At 37.2% G+C, this 18,361-nt stretch overlaps 3 protein-coding genes across 3 annotated transcripts in view; all 3 read right to left on the bottom strand.

Annotated features, from left to right (window-relative positions):
- Nucleotides 1-2,252: 2,252 nt before the first annotated feature.
- LOC140163459 (melanopsin-like) lies at nt 2,253-3,080 on the bottom strand. Its single transcript, XM_072186774.1, has one exon. The coding sequence runs from the start codon at nt 3,078-3,080 to the stop codon at nt 2,253-2,255; it is 828 nt and encodes a 275-aa protein (XP_072042875.1).
- A 7,719-nt stretch (nt 3,081-10,799) lies between these two features.
- On the bottom strand, nt 10,800-11,732 carry LOC140163458 (beta-3 adrenergic receptor-like). Its single transcript, XM_072186772.1, has one exon. The coding sequence runs from the start codon at nt 11,730-11,732 to the stop codon at nt 10,800-10,802; it is 933 nt and encodes a 310-aa protein (XP_072042873.1).
- A 1,939-nt stretch (nt 11,733-13,671) lies between these two features.
- The window catches only part of LOC140163457 (ERI1 exoribonuclease 2-like), a 30,374-nt gene continuing 25,684 nt past the window's right edge, over nt 13,672-18,361 (bottom strand). The window contains exons 9-10 of the mRNA XM_072186771.1: nt 15,892-17,307; nt 13,672-14,952 (exon numbers count right to left, since the gene is read on the bottom strand). Of these exons, the coding sequence (XP_072042872.1) occupies nt 14,344-14,952; nt 15,892-17,307 (2,025 nt within the window). The 3' untranslated portion in view covers nt 13,672-14,343. The remainder of the gene's footprint in view (nt 14,953-15,891; nt 17,308-18,361) is intronic.

Raw genomic sequence — 18,361 nt, 5'->3', positions numbered from 1 at the left:
CGCGATATGTTCAAAATTGTTTTCACCTATTGCTATGGTAATTAATCCGATTAATTACGTAACTTCGCCAGCGTATGGCTGTTGGTCGGACCTCTCATCTCTCCACATCGATTGTGACCTATAATCCCGACATTGCCCTTATGAACTCACATCCTCCTGTTTTATTTCAATACGCTGGCGAAGTTACGTAATAATCGGATTAACTACCATAGCAATAGGTGAAAACAATTTTTGAATATACCGCGTTATACACTGATACGTTCAGGCGGTACCTCTTCATTGAACCATATCATGCTGCACCTGTAAGATCTTTGAAAAGACTAGTATTGTATTCAATCTATGATTGCAGACATACACAGTACAGGTGATGAGTGTAACCTGCTTGTAGCGCAGCGCGATATGTTCAAAATTGTTTTCACCTATTGCTATGGTAATTAATCCGATTAATTACGCAACTTCACCAGCGTATAATGGCCGAATAAATTCTGACCATCACGTGGCTTGTTGGATTCGTCTATAGACCACTTGACATCACTGTTTATCAACAAAGGCGAGGGACTCGTCTATCGATATGCTCGAATGAGCCGCTACACTGCTACACTGTTCAATGGCTTTCCTGTACTATATGAAATGTGGCGGGCGATTTAAAATGCACGTGCCCTTAGCAGACTACGATGCGTACGCACACTGCAGGGCAACGAACAATGGAAATTGCCATAATGCGCGCAAGCGCATACTGCCGGGCAATGACGTCACATGCCAAGTGGTCTATACTACAATTAAGCTGTCGGTGACGTAATAATCGCAATAACTACCATCAAGCAGATTGCACTAATCACCCGCGTATGTCACCAAACATAGATTGAATACCACTCTTTTCATAAATACTAATCTTACATGGCGAGTGATTAGCATTTCTTTGACAACTATGGTTTAATGCATAGGTGCCACGTGAACGATGAAGTGCAGGGCTATATATTGAAATTGTATTCATCAATTGCTATGGTAGTTAATCCGATTAATTACGTCACATCGACAGCGAATAGCCTATAGTATGGGTTCAAGTGGAACAAAAATAGTGTATGTCCATTGCTATGCTAGCTATGGTAATTAATCATGTTAGTGTTTACATCACTACTTCGGTGAAGACAAGAGAAGTGTGCCTTCTCTACCAACGCCTGTGATATAACAGGTGCAAGCGAAACAAAATTGAATGACCAGAATAGTTTCCTATGTCAAATGAATTGATTGAAGTTTTTGAAGACACTCTATTCTTGATGGGACAATAGATTCAAATATGGAATAATTATTATTCCTCATCTATTTTTTTTATTGAAAAAACTGCAATTGTGGCAACAGAACAATATTTATTTTAATTTCATTTCAAGTAGAAACAAAATCGTGCTTAAGCCAAAAACGCACCCTACCTACCATTCCTCAAGAATTGGGATGGCACAAAGGTGCAACATAGGTTTTTATTGCAAAGACGAGGACAGACAAGTAGTTACAACACATCTGTCTAACCGTGGGTTTCGCTATTATTTAGAATAAATGCTATTATTAGAATAAATGCTTTTACTATAAAATCACAAAATTACTAAAAAAAACTATAAAAAAAACTAAAAATCAAAAAAAAAAAAAAAAAAAAAAACACCTAAAATTAAAAGTAGAAAGGTAGATTTGAAGAAAGATAAAAAGAACATGTCAAAAGTTAAAATTAAACGAGAATGAAAAAAGCGGAACCGGTGCCCGGACCATGCTCTCTTCAGCATGTCTTCAGTTCCAAAGTCTGACGCTCTATCAATTGAGCTATACGATCCTGATATACTGAAACAGTCGTTATTATGTCAATACAATTGATTGGTGTTACAACATACTTAGATGGAATGCATAGCCACCCAGTGCCAGTATATATTTGCTCAAACTCCAAATACAACAAGCAACCAATTTTATTGAGGCGTTTCTTAGGTATATCCTTGTAGACGGGGTTTTACGGTATGCTATCATCACAGTCGCTTCTATTCCTTATAGACGGGTTTCTACGGTATGTCAATCAACTGTATTTGCAATTAATAGTCTCACTTGTTTATCTTGTAAACTGTTTGCAAAAAATTTTATTTAGTCACCGTGATTTGCACAGGACACGTTTGTAAAACTTACGTATCTTGATCATGGTAGCTGCATACAGAAATGGATTAATGCAGGAGTTGAGGTAAATCACATAGGAGAGTTGGTCACGATGGTATGCAGTATTACACTGGGGACAAAAGGTGGCAACGAGAGCATACAATACAAATGGCAGTGTACAGATGTTGACAACCAATACAATAGCACCAAGTACTATGGCTGCCCTCTTGTAGCGCTTTGTTGGGATCAGCGTCAGGCCTAGGTATAGCTGCTCCATGAGCCATTAGTACAGAAGAGCTACCACTTGGTCCTGCAGCAGAACTACTTGAACTTGGATTCGCATTCTGAGATGCCATACTGGTATTGCTCCTAGGATGTACCATTCGTTGTCGCAATTTTCGTATCAGCTGAACAAAAAAGGCAATACTGAATGATTCAATCGCAAGGAGTGGACCAAATATTTCTACAATGAACTTCACAAGTGCAAAAACCATGTTATGATTTGGCGGTGAGCGGCAATCTTGGCTGAAGTCGTAGTAATCATGTAAACCAGGAGGTATCAGCATATCAAACAACAGCGTTTCGATGGTTCCCAGTAGAATCCCATAGAGCCAAATCCCACCGATAATACACATTATGCGCTTTCTAGATTGGATCCTCAGATACTTTGGATACTCTCTGGACAGTAGCAGAAATCGATCCATGCTTATTGCTACAGTTGTTACCAATCCAGCACTGATAAACAGATTAATCAGAAAATTGATCAGCATACATCCGTACTTGCCATATGGCCAAATTTTCAAGGCAAGTTGAGGGAAATGGAAAATTTGAACCAGGCCTATCCCAAGGTCAGCGCATGAGAGGTTCAAAATCAATAAATTACCCGGTTTCTGTCGCAGAGGTGTTACTTTGAGGAAAGCAGCTATTGTAGCCATGTTGCCAATGAGAGTCATGATGATTATAATGCTGATACTATATAGAGAATGTGTAGGCTACTACCCAGTTCCATTTCAACTTTGGTTTGTTCTGAATGGTACTAAATATAGTCTTTGATGAGGTTGATTAAGACAGGCTCAATCTAAAACAATCTGTGTTGCTGTTATGACCAATAGAAGAAGTAGCTGTGTGCATGTGCAAGGCTTATATAGGTTTGCTGTGTTCAGGAGCTGAGGACGTACTTGCACATAAATAGGGAGCTATATAGCTGTTTCACAAAGATCCAAGAACTCGCATCAATCTCAAAAATTGCAGGCCTCATCAAAGTTAACAGACTGTGATTCACAGAAAATTTGTGTTATTCTCTTAAAATTGAAGACGTCATCAAAGTTAATGAACCGCAATGTTTCTGCAAGTGTCACTCTCAAAATTCCACATCAAAGTTCACAAACATTTGTCGCTTAACTGGAGACTAACAAAATGAGCGAAATCCTTTACCACCCACCACACGAACTGTACCACAAAATAGAAATGCTACATGTAGGCAAGTTGGTCTTGGCAATGCCATGCAGATCAACGTAATGAGACGGATAATTTAAGTTTTCACATGTATCCTCCCAAGAATGTTGATTGATTAGCTTTAAAAAAACCTGAACAAATTATACATCAAGGCAACTTACTGTCATGAAAAATATACAGCATGCAGATTAGATCATCTGCATCGGCGACTTTCAATATTAGATTTGCTAATATTCTTTAACACTTGGCCCAAACAAAATGTGACCATAATCTTTAAAAGAATTACAAAACAGCCAATAGGAAGTTACTTTCTTACTGTTACTTTCAATGAAAATATTTGTATGATTTACGTATTAATGCATCTTGTTCACAATGTATCTTTGTAAATGTAGGGCCCCCTTGGAAATCAGTGTTTTGACCAAGCCTCAAAATAAGCATATCTGGACCAGGAGCCACACATTTGAAAAAAACCCAGCTCCTGGTCTTGTGATTATCTAGTGAACCAGGAGCCATTTTTAAAGAGCTAAGAGTCATTTAAATTTCAATTGTACACATTAAATACAAAACCTGCTTTAACTACCAGGCTCTATTTGAAAAAAAATGTAGAGCCTGGTTCATATGATTTGTGTGAGTGCCAAAAATCATAATGAGTTAATTGTTGATTATAAGCAGAATCTGACTTGCAAACCGGTACCTATTTTAATGCAGCAGTTAAGTTCCCATAGTTTCATGTAGATCATTATTATTTAATAACTGTCAGATATTGTGGACCAAGTTGCCAAGAAAACATTTTATCAATCTCCCAAAGCTTGAATTTGCCTTTTTGAGCTGGCAGATGCAATAGGATGGAGCTGTCAGTATTAGGGACCATTCAAAAACACTTACTTAAACACTTGGGCCCCCTTTCAGACCTTAAATTATTTTCAGGGCCCCTTCTTTTGCCCCCCCCCCCCCCTTTTTGGCCCATAGAAAATAGTGTAAACTCTTGTTCTACGAGAAAAATTATGGTGTAAAATTTCCAGGGCCCCTTTTGCATCAGGTCCTTACAAGTGTTTGTGAACAGTCCCTTATGCAGTGGCTGCATGCAGGGCGGATTACCTTTTGCTGGGCACAACATGATTGTCCATAAGGCTTGATCAATTCAAGCACCCTGATTGGTTGAAAGTTTTCCAATACATATTCAATGGCTTTCAAATATTACTGCCCCTCAAATTTTGTTATCACAATAGTTGCGATGCACAGAGTGTTGACATTTGTATCAAAGACATCTCACAAGATGACAGGAAGAGCCTTTGCAACACGTAATGCTGGACAATAAGATATTCTATAAATATTTGGTGCTATTCAGCTGATTGTTGGACAAGGTGACCTTCAACATCTTTCCAAGAATAAGAGGCTGTCAATTAAGTCCTGGGAATTAAGTCTTCAAAATGCAGTATTGTTGCATGCTACTTTATTCATCTATTTATTAAAATCTTAGTAGGGAAAACCACAACTTTAATATATACTGCGCCAATAAAATATCCTTACACTTGGAAAAATAATCATAATTTCAAAACTGAACAATATTGGGGTAAATTTGTTTTTTTGATAAATGCACTATCTAATACAGCACATTATGACACTATATTGAATCCAATGTGACCTCAAGAAGTAAAGTTACAAGCAATTGACTAGACATGCTAGACAAAGGTACAGTTTTAAAAGTGACAAACTGGCCTATACAAGGCGCAAAAAGATTCCAACAAGCGAAACAAAGAGACAACACAGCTTCTTCAATGAAGCGTTATTTAAAACAGTTTTTATTTCAGTTTTTGCTTCTCTGTACTTTTCATAAATTTCATTTTATTTGGCAGTTCTTTTGTTTCAGTTTTCTTTTGGTCCTTTTGTTCTTAATTAAAGCAAAACGCATAAATTAGCCATTCACCACTATCAAACCAGATGTCTAGTCTGTGGAATTTTGAATAGGCCAGTTTGTCACTTTTAAAACTGGACCTTCGTCTAATCAAATGCTTGTAACTTTCCTTCTTGAAGTCACATTGGATTCAATGTGGTGTCATAATGTGCAGGATTAGATAGGGCATCTATTAAGAAAACAAATTTACCCCAATATTGTTCAGTTTGGAAATTGTGATTATTTTTCGAAGTGTAAGGATACTTTATTGGCGCAGTATATATAATACAACACACAGAAGTAGCATCAACATTTCGTATTAACACGTAATATGCACTGGACAATAAGATTTTCTAAAAATATTTGGTGCTATTCAGCTGATTGTTGGACAAGGTGACCCTCAACATCTTGATGCCAATTAAGTTTTCACAAAGTCTTCACAATGCAGTATTGTTGAGCACTACATTATTCATCCATTTATTAATATCTTGGTGAAAACCACCCCTTTAATATAACACACAGAAGTAGCATCAACAATTTTTGTATTCCATGACATTTGATAAAAAATGAACTACTTCTTCAGTACGACCAGGTCAGCCCTGGTCAGGTTGTTCTTAGAAACCTGATCTATTATTCACAATTTGAGCGCAAAAAGTTTAATAAAAAAGGCCATCCTATACTGCATTGTCAGTAATAAACGCTCCCCCTCTAATCAACGCCCTGTCATATTTCAAAGAAAAAGTGACCATTGTACGAGTAGTCTGTAACTTCCATGTCACTAAGTTTTCACTGAGTTTTCACTGAGTAAATCACATTCTTGTTTAAAATGCACTTAAATTTTTCTTTTAAATTTGGCCATAAATCAGACTTTTCATGACTTTTAGCAAAATTGAGCAGTTTTAACCATTTTGGGTGAAAATTTCTCCAAGTTGGTCATAAATAGATAAATTAATTCAAAAAAATTTAAAAACTGGTCATAGATATTATTATCTAGTTGGTTTTTTTTTTTTAATTCTTTCTGTTACATTGCTCGAAAAAATGTGGGTAAAAAAACCCTTTTTTTATTGGATTTTTTCCAAAACTGAGCATTCATAAATTTATCAAGTCTGCACCATTTTAAATATATTTACATTTATATAGAAACATTACTTTAGACCAAAATTTTAGCATAATTCCAGGGTTAAAGCAATAATGTGTGATTTGCATAAAAAATAGATTCTCATTTAAAAGGGCATTTCGTGATCCACAGCATCATCCCCCACTTTTCTCAAGAAAAGTTGAGATTTTTATATCACTGGAAACCTCTGGCTACATAATGTTTATGTACAAAAAATTTCTTGCAGATTAATTCGTTTAGCAAAGATATCAGGATTTTTGAATTTCGTTCTGGTGCACCAGAACGAAACACATTGTCTATGGAGCAGTGTAATACACATAATCATGCATAATTCGCAAACGCAAAATCACCTGAAATTTTGGGAATAAGCTTTTTTTCGTGGATATCTACTGAAAAATGTCATAAAAAGAGGATGCTAGGATCACGAAATACTCCTTGATCACATTATTGAGCCAAACAAATTCATGAGGTATAACGAAGAAAATTGCGATTCATTCCAACGCCTACAATGCGTGTACTACGCTTGCCGATCGTATTACATTTAACTGCACAGAGCATCGCGCTTCGACATGCATGTCTACATACAAGCTGACATCCACGGTACATGTTAGCAAGTACTCCATCGCTGAACTCTGAATAAAAACCGGGTCGACCCGCTTTTAATACAAAAAGTTAAATTTTACTTTTATAAAAGCACTTCAGGCTTAGTCTTTTACGTGGTATTTTAGTATACCACTGGGCATTATAATTATGCAAAAAGTAGAAATCCGAGTAAAAATTGAGGGCGTCGCTGTGAAGCAAATCACACATTATGGCTCTAACCCTAACCGCCTAGGGGCTTTTTTACGGCAGGAAGGGAAAGAAGGAAAGAATAAAGAGAGAAAAGAAGGAAAGAAGTTGTTTGCTCTGGGTGGGATTCGAACCCGAGACCCCTCGCATGCCAAGCACTCGGTCGGCGACACCTTGCCACGGGTCTTGGGCTTCACTGGCCAGCGAAACCGTGCCTATATATCACTTAGGGCGATTGCGTCATCACACCACGTGGGATACATGCACGAACAGCGCATATATCAAGTAGTATTTTGTAGTATTCAGGGCTGTTAGGGTTAAGACCAAAGACAAACCTTAATATGTGACCGTACAGCACGAATGAGCCGTAAATGTCCTCAATTGTATTCTGAGTTACAGTGTAAAATGGGCATGAAGGTCGTATTCATAGGTACCTCAATTTGGTGCTACGTGTACCTCATTTAATGAGATACACGTAGCACCAAATTGAAATACCTATGAATATGACCTTCATGCCCATTTTACACTGTAACTCAGAATACCATTGAGGACATTCACGGCTCATTCGTGCTGTACGGTCACATATGGGGAAATGTAAGTGGTGTTCAGTGAACTTAGATACTAAGTTCAATGTTTATTTGAACATATGTGACACGATCAAGGGAAATGAGTCGGATGTCGCTAATATTGATTTTGAAATATTGGCAAAGAAAGTGTTACAATTCTTTTGTTTTATATTGTTTTCAGCGATTGATAAATTGATGTAATTTCACAAAGAAAAGTCATATCAACTTGCGGATTTTCAGTTTCTGAAAGCTCTAAATGTCCTCTTTAGAAACATGTGTAAAACTCATTTTCGACTCATTTTTGTGACTCATTCCCCTTGATCATGTCACATTTATAATCATGCGTTTTTTAAGATACCATGAAACAAAATGAAAATCTTTTCAATTCACTAGACCTTTTTTTTGTTCATTAGGAATTCTGTACCCTTTTTTTCTTCAAAACATTCTAGAAACTATAAGGTGTACTCCGCTATAAGCCCAGTGGTAATTTTGGCCAAGTTCATAAATCAATGCTTTGCTCTCACATGTAAGAACAAATTTTATAAAAAGAAATATTAGTTAAAGCCATTATGTGTGATTCAGGCATGAGAATTTTCAGTTTAAAAACCTGAATTTAGTTTTTTTGTGTCAAAATTTCCCCAACTTTATTTACTTTCAGCCTGTTTTAGTACTTTTCACCCAATTTCACACGCATTTTCAGGTTTTTTTTAGGAAACTGCAGTAAATTTCTACTTTTTGCATGATTGTAATGCCCTGTGGTGTACTAAAATACTATTAAAGACTAAGCCTAAAGTGCTTTAATTACAGTAAAATTTAAGTTTTTATATTAAATCCAGAGATATCCAGTTTTATTACGAGTTCACCAATTGAGTGATGGCTAAACACATCGCTTGCATGTTTATCATTGAATCTAGTGACGTATAAACTGTATGCATATTGCTATTTCGTCTGAGGTCAAGTTAGGCACTGGAACGAAATAGCAATTTTCTTTGTTTTTCCTCATTTGTTTGGCTTGAAATTAAATTGGTGAAAAGTAACATTTAAATAGGAATCTATTTTTTACGTAATCACACATTATGGCTTTAAAAAATGACATTCCATGCTCCATACCAGGTATGAAACAACAAAACATTGACATAGATGATAGAAATTACCAGCGCATCAGGCAAGACCATTATACAAATTATAGGAAGTATTTCCATCCCTGGAAAAGAAAAGAAAAAGTTTTTCCATCCCTAGTTTTAGAGTGAAATCACCCATCTTGGGGCATATATACCAGTAGTTATGGTACATATATCAAAATCAATTCAGTTTGGTAAAGTTTCAAAATAAACTCATTGTATGATCTTTTAAAATGAGTTTGGTAATTTGGGGTGTTTTTTTTTCAAATCTGATTTTTTGGCAATTTGTAATGTTTACACATGTCCCAACTTACACCTTATTGGATTCATCCAAATTCATTGTGTTTTGAAGACAACAAAGCAACGTTCCTGACAGCTGTTACTAGTATTTTATATTTGGCAAAGAATAACCAAATTAAAACTGGACCGAAATCGTATATTAACACATTCCCTCATTTCACTAGAAGTCACACTACTATTTATAATGAGAAATTTTCAGTGTCCAAATGATACACTTGAAAACATTTTTTTTTTTTTGTAATCTAGACATAAATTGCCTATTTAGTATGTCAAATTCAAAAATCTGAGAGTTTCCTTATAATTGGCCCCTTTCAGCCGTTTATAGCAATTTGGCTCGGCTAACTCCAATCAGGCCAGAAAGGCTAGAAAAGGAGTCAATTATAAAAAAACTCTATATAATACCAAATGATCCAAAGATTAATATGATTGAGTGATGTTTGTTGGGATTTGAAAAGTTAAAATTACACAGTGTGACTTCAGGGTTTTTTTAAATCTGGAGAGTATTCTGCATGGTTGATACCCGTTAAAACATCCTTCTTATGTCACTTTTTGAATTGCACCTACATGTTATTCTGGTTTATTTTTAAACAAGTGTGGTATCATATTGCAGAACTTTCAAAATACTCTAAATGTTCTTCTGGATTTTGTTGCTTTTAATTAACTTTACTCAAGTTATGACTATCCAATCAAATGGAAACTTTTTTATTGATGTATTTACATGCCTTTTGTCCAAAATACATTATAGTGCACCATTTTAACCTTACTGAATAGACTGTCCCACGGTCTCAGTTCCATCTCTGGGTAAATAAGTAGAGCTAAAACCACCTTCTCCTTCACTCCAAATATTATACCAACACACCACTAAGCCCTAACTACCAGCAACAAAGTTATCATGCTCCTGGAGCACTAGTGTCGACGAAAACTCAATTAATCTACATATCAACTTGTTTATTTTTTTATAATAGTTTTCCTAATCCATGTATCGGGTTTATTAAATGTTATATAATCTACATTACCAGTCGTTCTCCATGGGCCCGAGGGAGGGTCTAACTATGAAAAGCATTGCATGCATGGATACCACGTGATGCGATGATGCAATCAGCGTATAAGTCATATTCATGGAAACGCTAGCCCGAAACCCCCGTGGGTACAGGCTGGTGATCTAGTGCGAGGGGTCGGTGACTTCTTTGTTCATCTTCTTTCCCTTTTCGTTTACTCTTTCCCTTCCGATAGCAAAAAGACATGGGTTAACAAGTTTTTTCTGCTGCAATTTTCTGTTCTCCGCTACCATTTCCTGATCGAAAGTTTTTCCTGAAGTTATCATCAGATAAAAACATTGTGGTAAGCACCATCTAATAAGTAGTCAATCAACTGTATTTACAATCACTTTATAGTTTCATTGTTTATCTTGACAACTGTTTGTAAAAAAGTCACCGCGAGTTGCACAGGACACGTTTGTAAAACTTGCGTATCTTGATCATGGTAGCTGCATACAGAAATGGATTAATGCAGGAGTTGAGATACATTACATAAGCCAGTTGGTCACGATGGTAGGCTTTATTACACTGGGTACAAAAAGGGGTGATGAAGGCATACAGTACAAATGGCAATGTGCAGATGTTGACAACCAATACAATAGCACCAAGTACTATGGCTGCCTTCTTGTAGCGCTTGTTGGGATCAGCGTCAGGCCTAGGTATAGCTGCTCCATGAGCCATTGGTCCTGTAGAGCTACCACTTGGTCCTGCAGCAGACCTACTTGAACTTGGATTTTGAGATGCCATACTGGTGTTGCTCATGGGGTGCACCATTGGTTGTCGCAATTTTCGTATCAGCCGAACAAAAAAAGCAACACTGAATGATTCAACTGCAAGGAGTGGACCAATCATTTGTGTAAAGAACTTCACCAATGCAAACACCAGGTTGTGGTTTGGTGGTGAGCGGCAATTTTTGCTGAAGTCAAAGTAATCATGAAAACCAGGTGGTGTCAGTTTATCCCAAAAGAGTACATCGACGATTCCCATCAGAATACCATAGAGCCAAATCCCACCGATGATACAAATTATGCGCTTTCTGGATTGGATCCTCAGATACTTCGGATACTCTCTGGACAGAAGCAGAAATCGATCCATGCTTATTGCTACGATTGTTACCAATCCAGCAGTGAGAAACAGATTAATCATAAAATTGATCAGCATACATCCAGATTTGCCATATGGCCACATTTTCAAGGCAAGTTGAGGGAAATGGAAAATTTCAACCAGGCCTATCCCAAGGTCAGCGCATGCGAGGTTCAGAATCAATAAATAACCTGGTTTCTGTTGTAGAAGTGTTACTTTGAGGAAAGCAGCTATTGTGGCCATGTTGCCAATGAGAGTCGTGATGATTATAATGCCAATAGCAACTAAATACAGAATGTGTTGGCTACTACCCAGTTCCATTTTAAGATGATACCTGACTATTATATTAAAAAGGTATTCTCGAAGTGGGAAATCTGCTAACCCGGGCTGCTAACTATTGGAGCTTTCCACAAACAGGTAGCTCTTTTCAAAATGTTTTGTTCTGAATGTGCTAACAGTTGCGACTGATGTGCTCCACAAAGTATTTGCTGCTATAAAATACTGGTCTTTGAGGTTGATTACAAGCTTTGCAACCCGCAGAGCCAATCTAAAACAATCTGCGTTACTGTTATGACCAATAGAAGAAGTAGATGTGCAAGCTGTGTCAACCTCTAAATAATTGTAGATCTCGTCAAAGTTCACAGATGTTGATGCTTCTCTGTGGTGATTACCACCACAAACCTGTCATGCCATGCCTATCAACGTAGTAAGATATATAGATGATTCAGCCGCAACATTTGATCAAAAGCTGAAGTGGTCCCCATATGCATGCTCCGTCCCAAGAATTTTGATTGGGTAGATTTAAAAAATCCTGAGCCAATCAGACAACTTATGCATGCTCAATAGCAGAAATCAGCAAATAAGGGAAATTATTGTTGTGAGAAATATACGGCATGCAGATTAGATCACCTGTATTAATGTTTAATATTAGAAATATTTGTTAATATTCTTTACCACTTTGGTCGAAACAAAATGTGACCATGATCTTTGAAAGAATTTGTAAAAACAGCCAATTTAGGAAATTCCTTGAAATCTTATTTTTACTTTCAATAATAATATTTGTATTTTATGATTGGTTACTGTATATATATTTATGCTTCTTGTTCACAATGTATTGACTCTGCTTGGAAACCAGTGTTTTGACATTGAAGGAGTTACCCTGGGTATAAGAAAGTTGAAATAAATAAATAAATAAATAATCTAAAATGTCAAAAATATCCCTTTGTTGCATCGAATTCCTTTGTTATATTCACACAATGTGTTGGCAAAAGAGAATTGTACATAAAATTAGAAACAAAATTTTGTTGAAAAAGTTGATGAAAAGCAGCAATCTCCACAGCAGTACAGAGAGGTCAGGACTGCAATGTCATTCACACTTCAGTTTACTCAGTTTGAGAAAAGACTGAAAATGCTGAGCCTTTTTTCCCCTAGTAAACTATCCTAACGATGCTTATGTTTTAACTGCGCTAATTGCACTCCAATTGCCTTGCCTTGCCTAATTGCCACCTGTCACAATGACGACCAGCAACTAATTCTGCACTCTTGTCAATCGTGACAGAGAATAACCCTTTTTATGTGGTATGACCAACCCATACGCCACATGTGGATACATAGTATTATGAACATATGCATATTCTACTAATATTTTGAACGTACAAACAAAATGACGGGACACATCGTTTTATTAAAAATCTCAGATTTTGTCACAAACAAAGCATCGCCTTGATTTTTGCAGGGTACATACACTGTATGTTAGTTATCAAAGTACATTGCTATCATACAAAAGTCATCATTTTGAAGAAAAAAAATTGAAGGGGGCCTCCTACAATACAATATTGCTTTTTTTTTTAAATTCATTTATGTCAAGACATATCAAGGCACTAACAGCTTTTATCATTACAGTTTAGCTGACGAATTGGCGCCTAGATAGCTGCTAACCTCGTTTTTGAAGCTGGCCTGTTTCACAATTCCTGGAATATGAGGCATGAGTGCATTCAATGTGCAGGCTGTAGATGGAATAGCTCTAGGAGTTTTAACATAATACAGTACTTCAATCCCTCCTTTTGATACGGGAGTCAAAATGTGCATTGAAGGTCCAGTGAATATATTATATGAGTTTACCCACTTCAGTTAAGGGGGTACTACACCCATTGCATTTTTTTTTTTTGGATTTTGTGAAGAAATGAGAAAAAAATGGACAAAGTGGTATGCAAATCTTCTGGTTCTATTGGTGGCATCGGTATCAATGTAGCTTATATGCTTTTGAAGGTAGAAGCCAAGAAATGGTACATCGCTGATGTAAATAAATGCAATGGGTGTAGTACCCCCTTAAAGTACATTTCGGCTTACACAAACAAAATATCTTCTAGAGTTCCATTCTAAAATTTCACAGGGTCAATGGAACAGGTAGGGGGCTTTCCAATGATTCCTAAAGCTCTCATTCTGATGGAGAATAAGTGGGAATGAGATCATATGAGGTTGTTGGTGTGACCCTCATTCTTTGACTCCACAACAAGCAAGTCAACCTGTGTGCTTTTTTAATGAAGTTTAAACATTTGTAACATCATAAATTCAGAGCTGGTGGTGGTTTCAAATCTGTTCTTTTGACTCATATCTAATAATTTTTCAAAACCCTTAATTTACTTTCACTGGCTAGTCTTGATACCTTCACTGATATGACTAATAAAAGTTGGTGGGTTCAAAAGTGTCTTTTGACTCATCCCTATTCACCTTCCAAAGTCCCCCAATTTACTTTCATTCCCCAGCCTCACACCTTTGCTGATATAGGATTATGACCAAGTCTCCCTACCAGAATAGGGGCATGCTTTTATAAATTTAAACATTTACAACAACATCATAAATTCAAAGTTGGTGGTTTCAAAACTGTCCTTTGGCTCATTCCCAATCGTTTCCCCAAACCCCCCAATTTACTTCCATTCCCCAGTCTTACACCTTCACTGATATATGACTGACCAAGTCTCCCTACCGGACTAGGTGTAGGTTTGTATCCTATCACTGGTGTCGTTGGTGTAGACTTGTTATAGTTCAACTTCAACACTGGTGTAGATCTATAATTGGATATTGAAGTTTGTTTGTATTTCAACACAGGTGTACTGGACACAGCAAGTTTTTCTTTAATCACCACGCTTTCCCATTTGAAATATCCGCAACCTTGCTTGCTCCGTCGATTTGTCGAATCATGTAGAGCAAACTCGCTACTCCTACCGCCTCTCCTATTTGGACAACTATAGAACCCTCTCCCTTGGTTCGGTCCTGGTGACACAACATTGTTTTTCTTTGCCCGACGACCACACCCACACACGGGTGGGGTAATGTTTCCTTGCAGCATTCCTGATGACAAGGTAGGACTATAGGTTGGCGTTCTTAGTACCTTTGAAGCTACGGTTGTTGAACTAGGTGGTGTTTTCAGAGTACCATTGGTATTAAAAGGGGATTTTGGCGCCTAGATAGCTGCTAACCTCGTTTTTGAAGCTGGCCTGTTTCACAATTCCTGGAATATGAGGCATGAGTGCATTCAATGTGCAGGCTGTAGATGGAATAGCTCTAGGAGTTTTAACATAATACAGTACTTCAATCCCTCCTTTTGATACGGGAGTCAAAATGTGCATTGAAGGTCCAGTGAATATATTATATGGGTTTACCCACTTCAGTTAAGGGGGTACTACACCCATTGCATTTTTTTTTTTTTTTTGGATTTTGTGAAGAAATGAGAAAAAAATGGACAAAGTGGTATGCAAATCTTCTGGTTCTACTGGTGGCATCGGTATCAATGTAGCTTATATGCTTTTAAAGGTAGAAGCCAAGAAATGGTACATCGCTGATGTAAATAAATGCAATGGGTGTAGTACCCCCTTAAAGTACATTTCGGCTTACACAAACAAAATATCTTCTAGAGTTCCATCCTAAAATTTCACAGGGTCAATGGAACAGGTAGGGGGCTTTCCAATGATTCCTAAAGCTCTCATTCTGATGGAGAATAAGTGGGAATGAGATCATATGAGGTTGTTGGTGTGACCCTCATTCTTTGACTCCACAACAAGCAAGTCAACCTGTGTGCTTTTTTAATGAAGTTTAAACATTTGTAACATCATAAATTCAGAGCTGGTGGTGGTTTCAAATCTGTTCTTTTGACTCATATCTAATAATTTTTCAAAACCCTTAATTTACTTTCACTGGCTAGTCTTGATACCTTCACTGATATGACTAATAAAAGTTGGTGGGTTCAAAAGTGTCTTTTGACTCATCCCTATTCACCTTCCAAAGTCCCCCAATTTACTTTCATTCCCCAGCCTCACACCTTTGCTGATATAGGATTATGACCAAGTCTCCCTACCAGAATAGGGGCATGCTTTTATAAATTTAAACATTTACAACAACATCATAAATTCAAAGTTGGTGGTTTCAAAACTGTCCTTTGGCTCATTCCCAATCGTTTCCCCAAACCCCCCAATTTACTTCCATTCCCCAGTCTTACACCTTCACTGATATATGACTGACCAAGTCTTCCTACCGGACTAGGTGTAGGTTTGTATCCTATCACTGGTGTCGTTGGTGTAGACTTGATATAGTTCAACTTCAACACTGGTGTAGATCTATATTTGGATATTGAAGTTTGTTTGTATTTCAACACAGGTGTACTGGACACAGCAAGTTTTTCTTTAATCACCACGCTTTCCCATTTGAAATATCCGCAACCTTGCTTGCTCCGTCGATTTGTCGAATCATGTAGAGCAAACTCGCTACTCCTACCGCCTCTCCTATTTGGACAACTATAGAACCCTCTCCCTTGGTTCGGTCCCGGTGACACAACATTGTTTTTCTTTGCCCGACGACCACACCCACACATGGGTGGGGTAATGTTTCCTTGCAGCATTCCTGATGACAAGGTAGGACTATAGGTTGGCGTTCTTAGTACCTTTGAAGCTATGGTTGTTGAACTAGGTGGTGTTTTCAGAGTACCATTGGTATTAAAAGGGGATTTTCTTGTCATTGGGGCAGGGCCAATTGGAGTTTTGAATTCTGATCGTTTGCGGTTGGAATTGTTGATTTTAGTTGGATATGACGTCCACAGTATTGGCGATTGTTTATTTTGAGTTGAATTGGCAACCTGTTTAGCATCACTTGGCTTGGATATTGTGTGCGACCATTTTTCACTACTCAAAGGACTCGGTCTCTTCACACCTACTCTACCATTGCTTTGTCCATCAGTGTTGCCATCTTTAACACCAGACCTTAAACATGTTTGGACTGGTATAAGTGATTGGGCACTCACAGTATTGCCAGATTTATCTTCCAAATTAGGACATGGTGCATCTGTTACACCCAATGCAACTTTGGGTGTCATAACGCTCGGTATACCAGGAACACTCTTAACACCTGACTGTTCTGAATTGGGCTCACTATGTCCCCATTTATCTTCCCATGCAAGTGCTTGTGTTGCTGTTACAAAGTCATCATCATCATCATCTGAGTTGCAATATCTTTCCTCCTCCCCTTCCTCCTTATGTTGTTGTGTTGATGCGGGAGCAATGTAAATATCCTCACTTTGTCTCGCATCTGAAATGGTTGCAGTTGCCGTCCAAACCATCTGCTGTTGGTACGATGCGACGTTACTTACAGGAGCTGTTATGATGACATTGTCAAAATGCCCTTTTGTTGCCTTGGAATCTGTCACCGGAGGATATTGAGCAAAACCTTGCATATGAGTTGCTTGATTTATTGCTTGAGTTTGAAGGACTTGAGCGCTTGCTTGATTTGACTCAATTGCTTTGGTTGGCACAGGACGTTTCTGGACAGTCTGTAAAATAATCATAAAAACATTTCATGTAATGAAATTATTAGACCCAAATTGTTCAGATTATTGATTAATAATATTGTTAATTTTCTCCTCCACACACAAAAAGCCACAATTACAATGATAATTTGTCAAAAATATATTAATTTTATTATCATACTGAGAAGCATTTTTTATACTCTATTTACAATATAAAAACATTTGGTATAAAAGTAAAATTGACAAATAATGCACAAAACATTGACAAATGTTTCGTTTTTAAAAGTTTCACAAGGTGAGACATATTTCGGATATTGTCTTTCATATTTTTACCCCTTTGTGGTTTTGATTTTGGACTGGATTCAGGTTCTGACCAAGGTCCCGTTATTCTTTTAATTTAGCATTGGATTCATTCATAACCTAAGGAATAAATCAAAAGTTCAATCGCATCCTGTTAACAAACGTCCTTTCCTTAGGAGAGAGGGTCAAAATGTCTGATTCTGTTTGTAAAAAATGTGGAGTTTTCAACATTTCACACTTATGATTCAGGGAGGGACAGCCTCTTAACGAAGACACTTTCATTTATAAAATGTCATCAAACTTCTGATCTGTTCCCTAATCATACAATATAAATGTACAAGATTGAATCCCATCTAGTAAACACCTTTGTTTCTTTTGCATTTGCAGTTATAGGACATTTAATTTTTGAGGATGAGTACTAATTATGCAAAATGTACACCTGAATATAGAATTAGTCTACCTAAATGCTGTGTAGGCAGAAAAAAAAGTTTTCTTGGGTAAGGGTATATAACTACAAGCATAAAAATATTTGAAAACTTAATAGACTTCCAACGCATTAAAAAATTATTTAATAAAATTTGCTTATGACATTTTCCACACATACACTCAAGTCTCCTGGAATGCCAGCCCTGATGTAACCAAGCTCGTTCTACAAAATCGGAGGACCGGCAGAAGTCCTGGGACTTGCAAAAGGAATATCAAAATCACAAAAGCCACCCAATGATGTGTCAAATTCAGACTCTGACAACATATTACACATACTTTCAAAATAAAATCC

This window comes from Amphiura filiformis, chromosome 11 (genome assembly GCF_039555335.1).
Source record: "Amphiura filiformis chromosome 11, Afil_fr2py, whole genome shotgun sequence".
Classification (NCBI taxonomy): domain Eukaryota; kingdom Metazoa; phylum Echinodermata; class Ophiuroidea; order Amphilepidida; family Amphiuridae; genus Amphiura; species Amphiura filiformis.
Note: the sequence above shows the minus strand (reverse complement) of the source record. Positions and strands in the feature narration are given on the sequence as shown.

What these genes read in the sequence shown, in the direction of transcription:
- LOC140163458 (XM_072186772.1), bottom strand. Translation starts at nt 11,732, where the DNA reads ATGGCCACAATAGCTGCTTTCCTCAAAGTAACACTTCTACAACAGAAA.
- LOC140163459 (XM_072186774.1), bottom strand. Translation starts at nt 3,080, where the DNA reads ATGACTCTCATTGGCAACATGGCTACAATAGCTGCTTTCCTCAAAGTA.